This window comes from Anolis carolinensis, chromosome 2 (assembly GCF_035594765.1).
Source record: "Anolis carolinensis isolate JA03-04 chromosome 2, rAnoCar3.1.pri, whole genome shotgun sequence".
Taxonomy (NCBI): Eukaryota; Metazoa; Chordata; class Lepidosauria; order Squamata; family Dactyloidae; genus Anolis; species Anolis carolinensis.
The window spans coordinates 178,372,735-178,393,309 of NC_085842.1; the positions used below are offsets into that span (position 1 = coordinate 178,372,735).

General features: G+C 38.5%; 1 protein-coding gene across 4 annotated transcripts in view; it reads right to left on the bottom strand.

The window, feature by feature from the left end:
* LOC100565141 (cholesterol transporter ABCA5) overlaps positions 1-20,575 on the bottom strand; it is a 78,731-nt gene that overhangs the window by 12,079 nt on the left and 46,077 nt on the right. For all 4 annotated transcript variants that reach the window (XM_008122002.3, XM_008122003.3, XM_062971168.1 and 1 more), the window contains 13 exons: positions 20,368-20,569; positions 17,331-17,494; positions 14,369-14,490; positions 12,978-13,115; positions 12,548-12,661; positions 10,633-10,803; positions 7,731-7,844; positions 5,798-5,932; positions 4,649-4,714; positions 3,652-3,743; positions 1,184-1,307; positions 333-450; positions 152-243 (listed from right to left, as the gene is read on the bottom strand). In XM_008122002.3, the coding sequence (XP_008120209.1) occupies positions 152-243; positions 333-450; positions 1,184-1,307; positions 3,652-3,743; positions 4,649-4,714; positions 5,798-5,932; positions 7,731-7,844; positions 10,633-10,803; positions 12,548-12,661; positions 12,978-13,115; positions 14,369-14,490; positions 17,331-17,494; positions 20,368-20,569 (1,652 nt within the window). The remainder of the gene's footprint in view (positions 1-151; positions 244-332; positions 451-1,183; positions 1,308-3,651; positions 3,744-4,648; positions 4,715-5,797; positions 5,933-7,730; positions 7,845-10,632; positions 10,804-12,547; positions 12,662-12,977; positions 13,116-14,368; positions 14,491-17,330; positions 17,495-20,367; positions 20,570-20,575) is intronic.

Consider the following 20,575-nt stretch of genomic DNA (forward strand, 5'->3'; position numbering starts at 1 on the left):
ATCTTCAAAATACTATATTTTAGTTCTGTTAACTTAGACGTATGATTATTCTTTGATTTTATGAAACGGATTTTATGGACGACTCCTATAGTGGTTAATGGGAAAAGTTGGGAGGAAAAAAGGCTAGAAAGGTGAGTCTCCAGTTGAGTACCTGGCCTGAGGTTGGTTCCACTTCTCCCGCCAGAATATTAATCAGTGTGCTTTTCCCAGCTCCATTGGGACCTAGCACTCCCAGGATTTCCCCTGAAAGGAAAAAAGAAAGCATACCAATTCTGCAGGTTTCATTATTATTTTATTTTGTAAATGTCCAGAGACATGGAACTAAAGCTAACCTTTTTTCACACAAAGAGAGATGTGATTTGCTGCCATTTTCTTCCTTTTTTTCCCTAGAAGAAAATCTGTCTTTTCATCATATTCTTTATGTAAATTGCTGACCAAAATTGCAGGTTTCTAAGAGAATAAAAAAAGCATACAGCTTAATACAGAATTGGTTTGATTATGGAATACTAATACAAAATTAGTTTTATTTTGGAATACACAGACATTCCTTTAATAGGAAAAAATATTCACAATCAGTCAGGGCAATACTGATGGTCCTCTTTCCAGTTTAGAGGACAATATACTGAGACCCCGCTTGTGACCAAACTTGTGTGCACAGAGAAAAGCAATTTCTGGTGTTAATCAAACACTGACATTGGTAACTATTTAGTACTCTTTGTGTAAAGCTTAGTTCACCATTCATATTGTCATCTTTAACTTAACATGGTTTCACACATGTGTGAAATGATAACTTATATGCTAAGAAGCATAAACGAACCTATCATTAGAACCCTGGAGAACTTGCCATTGTACTAATGGTTCCTTTCCCTCCTATTCAGAGAGAGAGATGGGTAAATAATAGAATATTTGGAAGAAAATAAAATAAAATACAGATTTTCTGTACGGGATGGAAGCAATAAGAACACTTAATATGACTATAACAAGATATTATATTGAAGAAAATTTCTGAAATACAGTTAAGATCAATCTAGGTAATAAGGAAAAAATAGGGAGATATTGAAATTGGGGAAAAAATGAAATTATAAGAACTGAATTTTAGTAACAATGTTTAAATTTGTTTGTACTAATATCATTTGCGGGTAAGTATTAACTTTAACTACAGTAGAGGAAAGAGGAAAATTACCTCCTCAGTACTCTCGCAACTTGACATATTTTTAACCCTCAGCCTCTCAGCCACAACATCTTCATCATTGTGTTCATCCAATGGCACATCTTGGAACTTCCATGGCCGGTTTTTCACACGAGTCCTGAAGACAAAGAAGTATGCTCCGTCTCTGCTCATGAACATATACAACTAACAGAAATACTGCAGTCTACTCAGTAAAACAGACCTAGTACAGTGGCAAACTCTGCCTGTAAAACTAAGGTCTTATCTACACATGCTGTGAAATCCAGAATGATGTGGATTATAGGGGGCTTGCTAGAAAGCACACACCCCTAATGTGCACTACAATGAGCATTCATACAGGAAACATGTGTTAAGAAAAGTCAGAAGAATGTCCAAAATTGGTGATAGTGTGCTGCAGCTGATCAGTGTACAGATGGGAGAAACATGTGCAGCACTAAACAGCACCTTCTTTGGAAACACTGGATAAAGGGACAGGATACGCCACTTTCAGGAAAGTAAATAAACACCTTTTCCTCCCCTTCCCAAGAAGAAATAGCTTTCCCCTTTTTACTTTTTGAGTTGGATGATTTATTTATCGTGTCAGAAGCGAACTGAGGGTACAGTTGTAATGTATTTAAAAACACAAAGTTAAAAATTTGGCATGACACTAAATGTCCTTTGACTAGTAGCTAGCCACTTGGAGTGCCTCTGGTGTTGCTGTAAGAAGGTTGTCCACTGTGCCATCTGGCAGGGCTCAGACTGCATGGTAATAGGTCATCTGTGGTTGCTGATTCCCATTAGATGGCTGCTTCACATCAGTGCATCTCTTTCAACAGGGTAAGAAAAAAAGGCATGTTGGATAGATTTGGCATGAGGGTAGCTTCATGGACATCTCATGAGCTTTTTCACACTGGGACTGGATTTTTTAAATCCACATTCTGATCTGGATTATGTTCCTATGTAGAAGCAGCCTAAATTGGCAATCACCTAACTAGTGCATCCACATTACAGAATTGGTTGATCAAGTGAATTCAAGGTACATTCAAATAAAGGACTAATTGCACCACCAGCAAGCACCTAACTAGCAACGGTTCTCAAGTGCTGAGATTCCTGAAGCCACCCACCACTGCTGAAAGAGCAACAACAGCTTTCTCTCTCTCCCTCCCCCCTCATTTTCATTTATCCCTTCTGGTTTTGAGTAAGAACTAGTAAGAACTTCTCAAGGAACAACTGGAAAAAAAGAACAGTACTTCAATGCTCCTTTCTTCAATTTCAAGAGTGATCAAATACGCTCTTGCTCAGGCACGGGCAAACTTTGGCCCTCCAGGTGTTTAGACTTCAACTCCCATAATTTCTAGCAGCATACTGGAGGGGTAAATTTTGCCCATGCCTGCTCTTGCATCAGATGAGTCTTAAGGGTCTTAATACGGTGCTCGAGCTGTTGGATCCTCTGCTCCATCAGAGTCATCTGTTTGCATTTGGAGCAGATGTAGTTGACTAGTTTTTGTGTGAAAAAGCGGAACATGCCACAGCTGGTGCATGTGATGGGAATGTTTTGCTTTTGTTGCATCTTTGTTTATGTTGTTTTGTTTCCTGTATGTACTGCAAAGGATAGTTAGTAAAGGTGTCACACAACAGTTAGACTTTGACCACAGGAGCCAAGCCCAGACTCAGTTTAAAATCTTAGCCAAATCTTAGCCAAATCCTACCTGAAGCCAGGGAGCAAAAATGTCCTCCTGCTGCCTCTGCTTCTGCGAGAACCAACTGCCCTTCTGAGAGCAGCCTCTGGCAAATACAGCTTTCCCAGAAACTCAATTAACAGGGGACAATGCCTGCTGTCAATCAACTTAAGTACCTGGCTCTCTTTCAACACAACAGTCACACAACAGTTAGACTTTGACCACAGGAGCCAAGCCCACACTCAGTTTAAAATCTTAGCCAAATCTTAGCCAAATCCTACCTGAAGCCAGGGAGCAAAAATGTCCTCCTGCTGCCTCTACTTCTGCGAGAACCAACTGCGAGAACCAACTTTCCCCCAGTCAAAGGGACATGGACAAAGCCCGGGAATTTAAAATAATTTAATTCTCACACAAATACTTTCAACATTTTCCTCCCTGTTGGGAGAGATTACTTGAATTTTTGCACATTTTCATTGTTTTAAATTTTAGGACGTTTTGTGAAGAATTGTTTGCAAATTCGATTTTTATACAAAACTCCCAATATCTTTCACAGAATACATTGTCCTTTGCAAAACACATGCTAATTCCTGCATCCGGATGTCCCCAAATGTGAAAAAAAAATCTCAGCAAATTGTGTGATGGCAAGAAACCCTTTCTGACAATATGTGTATATTTGCTGTTGGCTAAACTGTCCTTAAAGAGCCATGTCCAGTGTGTCCTATATTACAGAACTGCTGGGCAATTCTGCCTTGATGTAGTCACTTTAATTATGACTTTTAAAAGGGCAATACAAAAAAAACTGACCTGAAAATTGGATCCTTTCTCATTGACTTGCCTCCATATTTCACTTCAAGATAGCACAGAAGAAAGAGCCAAATCACACAATGAACATAAGGCTAAAAGTAAAAGATGAATAAGGTGATTACTTTAAAAATTGCCAAATGCATTTGCAAGGAAACACACCAGCTCCTCAAAAATTAACAAGATTCATTGGCAGCTCTGGGCACCATAATTTAAGAATATCATCACAAGTCCCTATGGAGAACAGCTGAGGGAACTAGAAAGATTGGATGGAGAAGAGAAGACTGGGAGGCAACATGATACCCTGAAGGCAACTGAGCCAGGGAGCAGTGGTGCCAGGCTCAGGTACACCCCATTCAGCCAATCAGTGTAAGCCTGATTGGTCACACCATTTTAGCGTGCTAAAAGCGCATGAAGGTGCAGGCCTCCCTGGGAAGGAAAAGCCCCAGCAAAATTGGCAGGTGGAGGGAATGCCCACCACCACAACCACCATGCCCAGTAAGTTGGGCAGGGAATAATTTGTAAATCATTAATTCCACAGAAGTCTTAACACACAAATGTGGAAGGCAAGCTATAATTCATGGCAGTATTTGAAGAAACCATGATTGTCCTGGCTGCATTCTTTTGTAAATTATCAAGATGCTTACAAATTATGAATAACATGTCTAATGTGTTGTCGAAGGCTTTCATAGTCAGAACCACAGGGTTGTTGTGTGTTTTCTGGGTTGTATAGCCATGTTCCAGAAGCATTCTCTCCTGATGTTTCACCCACATCTATGGCATGGCATCCTCAGAGGTTATATACCTCACAATCTCTGAGGATGCCTGCCATAGATGTGGGCGAAACGTCAGGAGAGAATGCTTCTGGAACATGGCCATACAGCCCAGAAACACAACAACCCAACATGTCTAATATAAACAATAAAAACTTGTCATTACATGACAAAGTATATACAAAGAGCCAATGTCATAGATTCATAAGAAGAAATTTGCTGCTTACCGCTACTGCTGATGCCAATAATGTTTCTGTATTTTGTTCTCTATTTTGACCATGTTTGAAGAAAGCCTAACAAGATAGTAAACATTTACTTTAACAATTCCAATGATTTCTTACAAGTCATTCTAAGTTAAGTTACACAATTACAATTTAAAATCATGTTTTTACATTGTTTTTGATTGAATTTAGAGAAATTCCTTCTCTCCAGTGCAGGAGTAAGCCTAACACAGATAATTGTGATGGACAAACTGAAGTACTTCCCCTGCTCCAAAAGTCAGAAAAGTCTGGCTGATTCCAACATCGTCTCAGAGGTTGTTCGGTTTTTCTTGACATGTTAGGAAATGCATCGTGGAGTGATAGCTCTGCCTACAACCTTATCTTTTTTGGATTCAGCTGTAATGATGCAAAAGAGGTAAAAAGATCTAGAGTGAGCCTTTGGTATCAACTAGGGTGTGGTTCCAGGAGCCTCCATGGATGCCAAAATGCAAATCCCATTATATACAGTGAGGTAGGAAAGTGGTGTTCTTTATCTAAAATGGCAAAATTGAGATTTGTTTTGGGGATTTTTTTCTTTGTGAATATTTTCTAGCACTGGATGGTTGAATCTGTGGATACATAATCTATGAATGCGGGTCAACTGTAATTCTTAGAACATCAATGTAATTGGCTGGTTGATGGCTAGTGTGATACAGCAACTTGATGATTGGACTAGGACGCTGAGATCAGGGTTCAAACTCAAATTGACCATCGAAGCCCATTGAGTGACTTGGGGCAAATCATACTCTCTTAACCTTTGAAGAAGGCAAGGGCAAATCCCCCCTGAACAAAACTTGCCAAGTAAAGCCATAATATAGTCACTTGAGAGTCATATTTCTCCTACAGAGAAGAAAGATGGAAAGGGGCTAGGTTCACAGACATTTGTTTCCATGCTTTATATCTTTCACATCTAGACTGAGTACAAATTAACCTAGTATTTAGCAGTTCCAAGCAAAGCAGCTGACTCCTACAGCCCAACGACTATCCTGTGTCACTTCTTCTAAAGCCATGCTATGATTCTTGTTCAATTAAATTTAAATTAAATATGTTGATTCTCCTTGTGCATCACATTCATGAAGCTACAAGAAGGAAATGTCAATAATTCAGTTCACTTGCCTGGAGAAGAGAGTTCAGACACCCAATAAGAGGGTAGATTGGAATGAATACACAAAAGCAAAGGTGAATTATAACAGCTGTTGAATACCAATAAAGATAAGCCAGGTCAGTAACAAGAAAACAAATCAAGGCTCCCTGAAAGAGAAAAAAATAAATAAATCACACAAACAAACAAAAAGACACCTCTAAACTAAAATTTCAAAATGGCTTCATTCTCAGACACCTGGCTTAAATATCCAATAACTTTATTTACATTGATAAATGAAAAACTAATTCATACAGTTTATTTAAAGTGCAAGTCAAACTAATCTCACTAAATGAGATCCACTGAGTTCATCGGAACCTGATGAGTCAAAAATGAAGTTTCATTGATTCAGTGAATGTGCTCTAACAGTCAACAATCCTTTGTTGTCTATATAAAGAATGAGTTAAGGTGAACCTCTATAGACAGATTATTAATATATAACACACATTTGGTGCCTCAAATGTTACACCTGTTTCTGGGTACATCTGACCTGCTGATTAAAAAAAACTGCACCAGTTTCCCCCTATCAACTCTAATTTTTGAGATACAGAACATATCCCATATATCAGACTTCATCTGCTCACTCATAAACAATCATGATAACCATATCTAAGAAATTAGAGCTCATTTGGTCCACCCAATACAATTTTCTGAATCAGCGCCCTAAATAACCCCAGGAACAGACATAAAAACCAAGACACCAAGATTTTCTTTTTTGCTGTAGTCAATGGAGAAGAAATACAAATTTAGGCATATAGAAATTGTTAACCATTGTGCCTGACTAATTGTGTGGATTAATTCAATGGATTTCCACTTGGTCTAATGCAGCATGCCTAGACAGATGTTTTAGTGCTTATAGTAATAAATTTTATTGATTAGCCCTTAGGCCGTATTACAATACCACACCAAACAACAAGGCTTGATAAGACTTGATTACACTCTATATAGTAAGTTAAAATAAAACACTTATAACAATATTGTAAATAAATATGATAAAACTAAATATATACATCACATTTCCTTATCACCCCTACACTGTATCGATTAGCTCCACATATGTGGTTCTAAAACGTATTGTTTGCTTAAACACAAAGCTGTTTTATATGTTCTTTTTGGGTCTTGGCTATATATAAAATGTGTTGTTGTGATGTGAGATTCCCAGGACATTATCCGTCTGATATATGGACCAAGGTAGCAGTCTCTCGCCTTCTGACACAATTTGCAGTCAAATAATATGTGTGCTATGTTTTCAATTTCAGGTGCTCTTCAGATACAAATGCGTTCATTATAGGGGATGCTGTTAAATCTCCCATATCTGACCATTGTATTAAGCTGATCAAATCTTGCTCCAGTGAATACCTCTCTAAAATGTTTTGGCATTTGCATTTTTAGGTAGCTGGCAATTTGGAAGGTATGTTTATATTGACTCAGCCATTCTAGGTTGGCAACCTTACTGAGGGTGGCTAGGTCTTTTTGTGCTTCTATGTCCAAAATTCTTTGTATCATATTCCTTTTTACTTGGTCACTTAAGGTTTTAGTGCTTATAGCAATTTAGACTAGCATTACGAAGCATACATCAAGACAGAAATCCATCTCCTAGACAATCTATCACCAATTTTTGGTACTGAAAACATGTCAATATTGGCACCAACCAGACTTCAAAAGTAATGGCAATCCACAATAGACAAGGATTACTCCCATGTTGCTGGGTACTGGATTGTTCCCACACGCATATTGGTGGGTAAAACACACATTATGCAAGATGTTTAGAAAAAATGTGTGTAGGGTTGAACCTCGACTTAAATGAAGAAAAATATCAATGACATAATATTCTTTAATAAGAAACAAAAAAAATACACAAATGCAAGTAAACATGGAAAACAAACCGATCACTGTACTTTTACTTACCACTGAAAAAATGAAAGACCAAAACTCCTGAGTGTTTTGTATGGTTTTGAAGGTAAAGGAAGCAATATAATGGAACAGAATTACTGACGGCACATAGCCGATAAAGGAAACACCCTAGAGAGAGAAAGAGAGAGAGAGAAGTTACATTTGTTAAACAGAACATAACTTCAACATTGTCAGCTGCTTTTCATCCCCTCTCCCACATTGTGCTTTCTGTAACATCTTGCCTAGGGTTGAGAGATCGTGAAAGCTTACACACATTTTTTGCCATTTCGGTTTGAGAATATTTCTTAAGCCCAACACAAAAAACGTTTAAAGTTTTCTGAATTGTTCCTAATGAAGGCCCCATCTACACAACCATGTAATATGAGATAGGAAATATATTAATCCTGGAATAACCTGGGATAAACCTGATCATCCAGCTAATTTATTCCAGGATTAAAAGATACCTGCAAAGGTCTGGATCATATTGAAAAAAATGGACCTCTGCAGGTATTGAGGAAGTGGGGACTGTCTCCTGGGATATCCATTATTTTTTTCCTTTTTTAAAAAAAATATATTGTTATTTTAGGGCATGCACATACACAGCATTTACAATTCCAACCACCACCACGAGGATTATTTTCTTTTACATATTAATTTTTTTTGAGACAGTCCTTCTAGATTTACATACTATACAACATTTGCATCCTATTTCTTATGGCCTGATCTCTAGACTTATTCATAATATAATTCTTGACCCAGTTCCATCTTTCGTCAACTTCTCACATTCTATTTACACTACCTTTTGAATCATTTAATTTTACATCCATAATTTTGAAATCCATTTGCTACACCATGTACTGATACCATTTATTTACTGTCCACTTTGATTTGTCTTTCCATCCCAATACTATCACCACTTGTGTGCACTCAATTATTGCTTCCTTTATTTCCTTATAATTTCCCATTCCCTCCTTGTACTAATATCTGTTCTAATCCAAACAGACAGTCCCCACAGCCGTCCCTCCTCCTCAGGTTCAGGCAGCCTGGCGAAGAGGGATAGTAATGCCAACATTCCCTCCCTGCCCAGCATTCAGCCCTTAAAAACAAAAGAAAAGCCTCAGTAGAAAGGATGGAAAATTGATTTTCCCTCCCTTCCCCAAAGTTCTTTAATTTCATTTTCCAGCCCCAGGATGGTAAGGCAACCCTCATGGCTCCTGCTAAGGCTTTCATTTAGTAGTTTTTAAAGGCTAAATATGCGGGGAGGGACGGGGAGGGCAGCAATCCCTATGTCTGGCCAGCCCCCAGCCAAAAAGTCAGGGTTTCTTATCCTGTGTGGAGAAAACCAGCATGTTTTTCTTTGCATTTGGGCCAGTGTAGAAGGACATTGTTATGGACAAGCCCAGCATTATGAAGATAGCTGAATAAATGCTGTGCGCCAAATGCTCCCAATACATGGAGAAGAGAAGGGATCCCAGAAAGCAACAGTGATTGCAATTTCCTACATAACAAGTGCAGATGCAAATAATATTTGTAAATTTGTAAATAATAAAGTGTGTCCTAATACCCCAAAATACCACAGTGACTTTTCAGGGGTGGGATAATTTGGGACTAATACACGTTTTGGCAGAAAACCATAGATAACTGTGCAAATGAATCCTAAATGCAAAAACATCACTGAAATGGGTTGTTGTGTGTCTTTCGGGCTGTGTGGCCATGTTCCAGAAGCATTCTCTCCTGACGTTTTGCCCACATCTATGGCAGGCAACCTCTGAGGATGCCTACCATAGATGTGGGCGAAACGTCAGGAGAGAATGCTTCTGGAACATGGCCACACAGCCCGAAAGACACACAACAACCCTGTGATCCTGGCCATGAAAGCCTTCGACAACACATCACTGAAATGATGTAAATTCTGCAATATCACTCAGGCCTCTTCTACACTGCCCTGTATCCTAGGATCTGATCCCAGGTTATCTGCTTTAAACTGGATTATATTGGTCTCCACTGCCAGATAATCTGGAATAATCAGATAATCTGGGATCAGATCTTGAGATATAGAGGCAGTGTAGAAGGGGCCACAGTGGAATATTTCACTGTATTTGACAACAACAACAACAACAACAACAACAACAACAACATAATAATAATAATTTTCATTTCTACCCTGCCACCATCTCCCCGACATAGTATGTGAAACGGCAGGCTGTGCCCTCACTTATTCCTGTTTTACATTTTCTTTGTTTCTATGATTATGTGGGTTGTGTTATTTATTTGTTTGTTTGTTTTATATAACGCTTTTCTCAACCCCAAGGGGGACTTAAAGCGGTTTAACATCATAGTAAATGGGAAAGATTCAATGCTTCACAGCCATATAGAAAAGCATTACAATAAACCATAAATAAGCTAGTTAAAACTATATAAATAATCAGACATACCATAAAACATCAAAATATTTAACATTAAAGCATTTAAAACATTGCACTAATCCTGTGGTTTCCTATAGCTGCTTACATACTGCAGTCATTCATCGAATGCCTGCTTGCACAGCCAGGTTTTTAGCTGTTTTCTGTATTTTGATATTTTAAATAGGGATGCCCCCACATTGAATTGTTGTTCTTCCCCCTGCCCAAAAAAAGCAAATGAATAAAAATATATCCATCTCCATCTATTGATTGCTATGTGCACTAGAAACAAGAAGTACTCACCCCACACACTTAGATAACTAATTTCTATGGATGGAGCTTGCTTAAAAAGAATGACAACAATAAAAACTTACACCAGAAAATAAGAACGAAACTGCAGCCATCCCTTACCAGAGACAAATACCCAAAATAGAGATAGTTGAAGAATTTGGATTTTGTCACATGTTTTAAGGCAATACACAGAACAAGGAAGTGAAATTAAACAAAGAACTTACCACAGCAAGAAACTCTACCGGAATAAAATTAAAATCACGATGAACGATATATAATGTTCCAAGCATAAGAAGAAGAAAACCATAGTATAAAGGAATGTCAATTAAGGCATTTCCACACCAGTAGGCAGATGGATAAAGGCCCGATATCTTAAGTTGAGTGTAGGCTTTGATCTGCAAATCATAAAAGTAGTAATAATAAAATAAAACTTTGTAATAGTTATGGAAAATGATAAAAAAAAAAACCTAACAATAACTTTTTCAACACAGAGCTGGGTCCAGCATGATCTTCTTCTAGATGTAATGATCCTTATGGGCAGTTCTGCTCAAAATCGCCCCAATTGCTCCACAATAGGAAGGGAAGCACAGAATTAGAAGAGACCATCAAAGGGCATCTAGTCCAATCCCCTTCAGTCAGGCCCCATCTACACTGACCATATAATCCAGTTTCTGAATGCAGATGCTTTAAACTGGATTATATAAATTGACACTTTCTACTATCCAGTTTAAAACAGATAATCTGCATTCAGAAACTAAATTATATGGCAGTGTAGATGAGGCCTCAAAGCCCTTCCAACAGACAGCCATCTAGCTTCAGTTCAAACACTTCTAGAGAAAAGTATTTCCCTGGAAAAGACCCCAAAGGACTCTAGTCCAAGCCTCTCACCAAGGTATGAACGCACAAATAAAGCTCCCCTGGCTGGCCATCTAGCCTCTGTTTAAAAACCTCCAGAGTGGTTTAATCACTACAGAAGTGGAGTGCTGATGCTGTTCAAGTGTAGGTAACTTCTATAATTTGCACAATTTGTTTATTGAGTTGCAGGAATTATCACTAAAATTGATAAGTTTCTAATTAAAAAAATAAAATCTGTTGAAAACAATGTTCATGATTAATCACATGGAGTGGCTACAGAGGAAACTACACAAGAATCAACTGTAGTACATAAGAAGTATAAAGGAAAAATTTCCAAATCCCGTTTACACTGTAAAGATTATATGGAAAAAAAACTACACATATATAATATTGTAGGAAATCTTATGAGGAGTTGGTTAAAACTCCAGTTTTCTAGTAAAATTGAGTAACCATGTTGTGAAAGGTTACATGTTTAAAAACCAATGTGAAAAGTCTGGAAGGAACTCTTGTTTGTTTGAGGCAGGTGTGAATGTGTGAGAGATCCTCTCAACTCCGCAGGAGTCTACCGTATACCATGCAGCTGTCGACAAGTCTACATAGGGACCACCAAATGCAGCATTGCCCAAATACGAATCAAGGAACATGAAAGGCACTGCAGACTGATTCAACCAGAGAAGTCAGCCATAGCAGAGCACCTGATGAACCAACCTGGACACAGGATATTATCTGAGAACACAGAAATGCTGGACCACTCCAACAACCACCATGTCAGACTACACAGAGAAGCAATTGAAATACACAAGTATGTGGACAATTTCAGCAGAAAGGAGGAAACCGTGAAAATGAAAAATATCTGGATACCAGTATTAAAAAAAACCTCTAAAATCAGAACAGTAAATAAAGAACAACATTCAGAAAACAGGGGAATTCCAGACAGGAAACAATCAGGGCCAGCAAACACCTCCCAACAATGGATTCCCCCAGGCAGGAAACAGCCAGATTTGAAGCAGCAAGGCTATTCAATACTAACCAAGGTGGCCAATTGCAACACTCACATCTGCCTCAAACAGACAAGAGTTATTTCTCCCACCTTGGACCTTCCAGGGATATATAAATTCCACTTGCTTAGTTTCCAACAGATCTCACAACCTCTGAGGATGCCTGCCATAGATGAGGGTGAAACGTCGCTTTTGGAACATAGCCATACAGCCTGGAAAACCCACAGCAACTAAGAGGAATTTGCTTTAATACATACATGCTTTATGCTTTAATATATAAATTTACCCTGTGGTTTTCTGCATTCTCCATGGCATAAAGGGATGGTATCACAGCTATGATGACTGCTAAACCAACGCCTTGAAGAATCAGCACTATCACAAAAAATCGATCAGTAACTCTCTGAAAAATAATAGATATTAAAGAAAATGATTACAGTGAAGTATGTTCCTAATGTAGCCAGTGACTTGATAATCTTGCTTCTGTTGTCTGCCTAGCTTCACAAAACAAGTCTGCTAGGTAGTAAATGACTTTGTGGGATTACAAATTAAAATTACCCTGCAATGCATAAATATTCACCTTGACCTCATTTGTATATATGTCTGTACATTTGTATGTTTGACTGCATGCAAACACAACCGTGTACAGAATTGTTCCCCTACCAAACATATGTCCCTTTATTTAACAGCACCAGCCTTTAGAATTTGTCTTTACTTACACCAAAGAAAGAGCTAGTCCAGACACATATGTTTTCCGTTACATTTAAACTGTGCAGGTATAGGTTGCTAATAATATTTATTATAACGGGTAAAGAATGCTCCATGGTGCAGTTAAATGCAGCAGTAAAGATGTAGCTCTGAAAAAAAAACACAGACATTCAATATAATAGCTCCAAATCTCAAATGTCAAAATGTATCTTTATTACCACTAGCAGAAATGGAAAAACACTAGCGTCAAGGCCAGAAAGTGGTGGATATATACCAAATGAGCTCTGATCCCACCCTCTCTGCCACCCTGAAAATACTGAAGAAAAGAAAGGAAAGAAAGCTAGCTTACTTCTAATGTATGTCTCCTCACAGAATTTCACAACCAGGAAGACTAATTAATTCATCACCTGCTCTTACTGACAAAGATCACTGATTGTTTTGATTTCTATGAGGGTTGAATGAAAAGTAATGCCTCCACCTTCTTAATTCCTCAACAGATGGCAGTCCTGGTCTGTGGCTGGTACTGGCTTGTTCAGTAGACTCTCCTCTACAGTTCCATTTGGCGGGAAGCCTTAGCATTGAACTGTTGTGTTGTTAAAGTGAGAAGTATGGAAACCTGCACCGACTGTCGGTCAATGCGACTTAAGCAATGTGCAGTCATTGAATTCTTGACAGCAGAAGGTGTCACCCCAAAGGAGATTCATCAGAGAATGCAAGCTGTTTATGGTGATTGTGTTGATGTGAGTACTGTGCATCATTGGGCAAGTAAGTTTAAAGATATTGAGGTGGGAATATCTGACTTGCGTGATAAACAAAGAGTTGGATGTCCTGTGACAGCAACCACCGAATTTCACAAGCAAAGGGTTGACAGATTTATTCAGGACAATTGTCGTATCACTCAGAGAGAAATTTCAAGCATAATCAGCATTTCACGAGAATGTGTGGGTCACATTATTGCTTTGCTTGGTTGTCGGAAGATCTGTGCACGATGTGTACTGTAAGATGCTGGTTGCGGAAACAGAGTGTTGACTTCTTCCGTGACGGCTTCAGAAAACATGTTCATTGTTGGCAGAAATGTATCCAATTGTCTGGTGATTATGTGGAAAAGCGAATAATGGTACTTAAAGAGCACATTCTAAGGATTATTTTTGCGTTTGATTTATTAAAATATTCCCATCCAAACCCAAGTAACGAAGGCAGAGGCAGTACTTTTCATTCAACCCTGGTATCTCACCTTTCTCCAAAAAAGGGACTCAACACAGCTTGTACTAAGTGATTAAAATCATTAAAATTAGGGTGTTTTTTTTTAAAAAAAAAATCTTCATCCCAGATTTAACATAAAATTACAATTTATTACCCATCCCCTGGACCAACAGTTAATATAACCTGCCTTTCTCCTCACCTTGCCTGACTGAGAGATGTTTAATGCTGCATTGTGGGGAGCGACTGACACATAATTGCTGCCATTGAACGTTTCTGTCAGAATATTCCGATTCCTAAGGGTACTGAGGATATCATCAATGCCTGAGGAAAAACAAAACAAAAAAAAGAAAAGAAAGAAAATTCATATACTAAAGCCTCAAAGAACTTTGACTCACATTTGAACTTGAGTGTCTGCACAAGCCTTATAATCACAGAATCATAGGGTTGGAAGAGACCTCGTAGGCCATCCAGTCCAACCTACTGCCACGAAGCAGGAAAATCGCATTCAAAGCACCCCCGACAGATGACCATTCAGCCTCTGCTTAAAAGCCTACAAAGAAGGAGCCTCCATCACACCCTGAGGCAGAGAGTTCCACTGCTGAACAGCTCTCACAATGAGGAAGTTCTTCCTAATGTTAAGGTAGAATCTCATTTCCTGTAGTTTGAAGCCACTATTCCGCATCCTAGTCTCCAGGGCGTCCTGGTCTCCTTAGTCAGACAGCTCTAGATAGATAATTCATACTGAATAATAGATTTGCTCTGGGTACTATAGCAAAATGAGGATCTACATGTACACACCAGGTGTGTTATATATGTGTACATACATATCAAATGTATGCATTATAATAGCAAATCAGTATTGCAGGAAGTTCTCAACATTTGTGAGTTTAACCTTTGTGGATTTGATTATTATATTCCTTCTAGGAATCTCTAGGCTTTTCAGTGCAACTTTAGAAGGAAGTTGACTGCAGAGTAGTGCGGAAGATCTAGAGATTCCTATAGAAAGCACTGTCTAGGCCAGGGGTCCCCAAACTAAGGCCCGGGGGCCGGATGCGGCCCTCCGAGGTCATTTACCTGGCCCCCGCCCTCAGTTTTATAATATAATATATTGTATATACATATAATATTGATAATAATATTATAATGTAATGCAATATAACACTAATAATAATACCATATAATAATATTAATTATATATTCTATATTACATATAATATTACTAATATTACAGTATAGTAGTATAGTTCAATATAGTAATATATAATGCTAATATTGTGCTATACTAATAATATAATATATTGTATGTACATATAATTTGTAAGCCACTCTGAGTCCTCTTTGGGGTGAGAAGGGTGTGATACAAATGTAGTAAATAAATGCAGTAAATAAATAAATAATAAATAAATACATTTTAGACTTAGGCTCGCCCAAAGTCTGAAATGACTTGAAGGCACACAACAACAACAACAACAACAACAACCCTAATTAACTTGACTATCTCATTGGCCAGAAGCAGGAGCACACTTCCCATTGAAATCCTGATAAATGTATGTTGGTTAAAATTATTTTTATTTTTAAATATTGTATTGTTCTTTCATAGTTGTTGTTGTTGTTGTTGTTTTTGCACTACAAATAAGACATGTGCAGTGTGCATCGGAATTTGTTTGTATTTTTTTTCAAATAATAATCCGGCCCCTCAACAGTCTGAAGGATTGTGGACCGGCCCTCGGCTTAAAAAGTTTGAGGACCCCTGGTCTAGGCATTTGTAAGTCCTCCAGCACACTTCCAGTGTAAGCTGACCATACAGCCATGCTGAAGGACATAGACAGGGTTCTCTCAGGTAAAATAGCAGGGGTTTTTGTGATTTTTTTCCACTTTTGCGGTGGTCCTAGGCCTTTAATCCTAGCAATTGTGGAGGGTCCACTGTACCTATGTATTTTGTGGCCCTTATTTACTTAGAAATCTAAACTGTGAATGCTGAATCAAAAGTCTTCATTCATTACAAACATACTCTCTGATTCAATTTGTGATTCACCAAAATGAAAGTATGAGTAAGGTAAAGATAAAGGTTTCCCCTGACGTTACGTCCAGTCATGTCTGACTCTGGGGGGTGGTGCTCATCTCCATTTCTAAGCCAAAGAACCGGGGTTGTCCGTAGACACCTCCTAGGTCATGTGGCCGGCATGACTGCATGGAGCGCCCTTACCTTCCCGCCAGAGCTATTGATCTACTCACATTTGCATGTTTTCCAACTGCTAGGTTGGCAGAAGCTGGAGCTAATAGCAGGCGCCCACTCCGCTCCCGGGATTTGAACCTGCGACCTTTCAGTCTGCAAGTTCAGCAGCTCAGTGCTTTAACACACTTCGCTACTGGGGCTTTCCCTTATATCAGCTATGAGCCTTTATTGCACATAGGATGGGAATGGTGTTGGACTGCAACCCCTAGTATTACAAATGATTGAATAGGCTAGCTCCCTTTGACATGCCAGCTATTAGAAGCTGCAACCCAACAATAGAGAGATACATGATCCCCACTTTAGTTGATACTGATCATTCTTAAACCCCCGGTAGTGTAGTGGGTTAAAGCCCTGTGACTTGAAGGTTGGGTTGCTGACCTGAAGGCTGCGCGGATGAGCTCCCTCTATCAGCTCCAGCTCCATGCGGGGACAGGAGAGAAGCCTCCCACAAGGATGGTAAAAACATCAAAACATCCGGGCGCCCCCTGGGCAACGTCCTTGCAGACAGCCAATTTTCTCACACCAGAAGCAACTTGCAGTTTCTCAAGTCGCCCCTGACACGGAAAAAAAAATCTTAAACCTAGGGTCTTGCCACATTGCTCAGTTATAGCATTATGATTCCACTTTAACTGCCATAGCAACATCCTATGGAATCCTGGGACTGGCAGTGGGGGGAGAGGGCTTTAGGATTCTCAGCCAGAGCTCTAGTGCCCAAACAAATTATATATCCCTGTCCCAAAGGATGCAAACATGGCAATTAAAATAGAATTATACTGCTAGAATTGTGTAATGGATAGATATACTGTGATTAATGCTTTTGGTTTCTTCACATAATTAAAACATGAAAATTCAAAAAAGAGGTAACATTCATGAAAGCAGATCAACTAAAATTCAATTCTGTTAGTTTTTCTACTTCTTATCTTACCAGTGAAATCTGAAACAAGGAGGCTGGTTTTGTATTTATGAATTTCGTTTGGTTTAAGGAAGTAAAGGTCTGGAGACATTTTGACAGCATTTTTGAAGTAGTGCTGATGATACATATTAAAAATAAGTATCTCAATACCCAGAAACATTACAAAAAACAAGAATCTGAAAATGAAAAGAAAGAGGATTTTAAAAATCTTTTACTTCCTAGAAACTCTTATATTCTGTAACAAATTTAATAAAATGAAATACATATGGTTTTCTTGTAAAGCAATAATGGTCATCTGTGTTATTCCAGATATTTTGTACTGCAATCCATATAATCCCTCAGTATGGGCTACATAAGTTAGGACGGGAGTTGCAGTCCGACAACATCTGGAGGGCCAAATGCTGTCCATTCTTCTCAAGACAATTATTTAGTACTATGTGATCCTGAATGTACTCTTGCATGAGAACAAAGGAAGGATCTAGCACAATGTTTCTCAACCTGGGGGTTGGGACCCAGGGTGGGGCATCATGAGGGGGGTGTCAGAAGGGTCACCAAAGACCAGTATTTTCTGTTGGTCATGGGGGTTCTGTGTGAGAAGTTTGGCCCAATTCTATCATTGGTGGGGTTCAAGGGGATCTTTGATTGTAGATGAATTATAAATCCCAGCACTACAACTCCCAAATGTCACGGTCTGTTTTCCCCAAACTCTACCAGTGTTCAAATTTGGACATATAGAGTATTCGTGCCAAGTTTGGTCCAGATGCATCATTCTTTGAGTCCAACGTGCTCTCCGAATGAAGGTGACCTACAATTCCAAAACTCAAGGTCAATACCCACCAAACCCTTCCAGTATTTTCTGTTGGTCATGGGAGTTCTGTGTGCCAAGTATGGTTCAGTTCCATCGCTGGTGGAGTTCAGAATGCTCTTTGATTGTAGGTGAACTATACATCCCAGCAATTACAACTCCAAAATGACAAAATCAATCCCCCAACCACACCAGAATTCAAATTTGGACGTATCGGATATTTGTGCCAAATTTGGTCCAGTGAATGAAAATACACCCTGCATATCAGATATTTACATTATGATTCACAACAGTAGCAAAATTACAGTTATAAAAGTAGCAACGAAAATAATTTTATGGTTGGGGTCACCACAACATGAGGAACTGTATTAAGGGTCGCAGCATTAGGAAGGTTGAGAACCACTGATCTAGTGGAAGCAAGACAACGCACACCTTGTACAGCAATCTTGGCAATTTCTTTGACTAATGATTTCCATTAGAAAATGCTTGCAATCCTTTTCCTACACATCCTTGCTTTGGACTCATAATTCTGCAATATACACCAATAAACAGGAGCACTGAGATCCATGTGCTTTTGCAATGCCAAGAGGTATGGCAGAATTATCGGGAGGACATGGTTGCTATTCCCTGAACTTAAATGTCAACTCCACCACCATCATTAAAAAAAGGATGTGAAAGAGTTGATGTGCTGTTCCACTGAAGGGAAATATATAGAGAGAGGCTGGTATTTTTGGGAAGCTGCCATAACCATGAAAATAATTACTAATCAGCATAGAACATAGGCAGGAGTAAATGTTCCTCTAGACCAGGGGTCCCCAAACTAAGGCCCGGGGGCCAGATGCGGCCCTCCAAGGTCATTTACCTGGCCCCTGCCCTCCGTTTTATAATATAATATTTTTATATCAGTTTTAATAATATATTATATATACATATAATATTGATAAAATATGTTATACAATATAATACTAATAATAATACCATATAATAATATTAAATTATTTGTTATATATTACATATAATATTACAGTACAGTGGTATAGTTCAATATATAGTAATATATAATGCTAATATTGTGCTATGCTAATAATATAATATATTGTTTGTACATACAGCTGCTCTGAGTCCCCTTTGGTGTGAGAAGGGTGGGATATAGATGTAGTAAATAAATGTTGTAATAATAAATAAATGAATAATTTTAGACTCAGGCTCGCCCAAAGTCTGACATGACTTGAAGGCACACAACAACAACAACAATCCTAATTAACTTGGCTATCTCATTGGCCAGAAGCAGGTCCACACTTTCCATTGAAATCCTGTTGGTTAAAATTGTTCTTATATTCAAATATTGTATTGTTCTTTCATTGTTGTTTTTTTGCACGACAAATAAGACATGTGCAGTGTGCATAGAAATTTGTTCATATTTTTTTTCAAATGATAATTCGGCCCCTCAACAGTCTGAAGGATTGTGGACCGGCCTGCTGCTTTAAAAGTTTGAGGACCCCTGCTCTAGACCAATGATTCTCAACTTATGTCCCCCCAGATGTTTTGGCCTACAACTCCCAGAAATTCCAGCTAATTTAGCAGCTGTTAGGATTTCTGGGAGTTGAAGGCCAAAAACATCTGGGGACCCACAGGTTGAAAACCACTTATCTATAGGAATGGCAATAACTAAGAATAAATGGAAGCAAATCCTTATTTTTATATAGGGGAGGGGGTTTTTGAGATTATTAAAATATGAGGCAAAATTATTCTGAGATAAAAGCACTTTGCCAAATGTGGAGTCAACTTCACTCAAGTTTTAATTTATGTATGTTGTCTTTCCAGCATGCATCAACACACTTCCTTTTTAACAGGCTTTATACTTTTGAATGCTTCACTTTATAAGGAGACTGCAATTCACCACACCATCACTGCAACCTCTCCTCAAAGATAGGATGTGATAAATTACTCAAAGATATACCTTATATCATTTGGGGATAAGGCATAAATAATGTCATGCACAGATTTAATAAACAGTGGATGCTTGAGATTTGTAGGGGTTGGGGCCAGTTTTCGGTAGAAATCGTGGATTTGGAACACACAGATCCAGAAGATCCAATGTATTGATATTTGGTCAAATATACGAGGCAAAATCTTAAGCACTTTGAGGCCATCAGACCACACTTTTGTTGCCTGACCTAAAGGCACATCAGTAACACTTCAAATTCTGAGCACTGCACACACAAAAACATACGCAATACTTACATTTCAGCCATTGATTTAGTGTCACGTTTGATGCTAAGGAAATGAACTTTTGCTATTGTGAAGACCTGTTTTTTCCAAAGTGCCTTATTGTTCAGAGTAGTAGCTTTTGTCTCAGATAACATTAGCAGGCTTTGCTCTACTTCATCAAGGAATTTGCCATTGGCTTCCTCTTCAGTTTGCTCAGGATTGGAAGCACCAAAATCTGAGA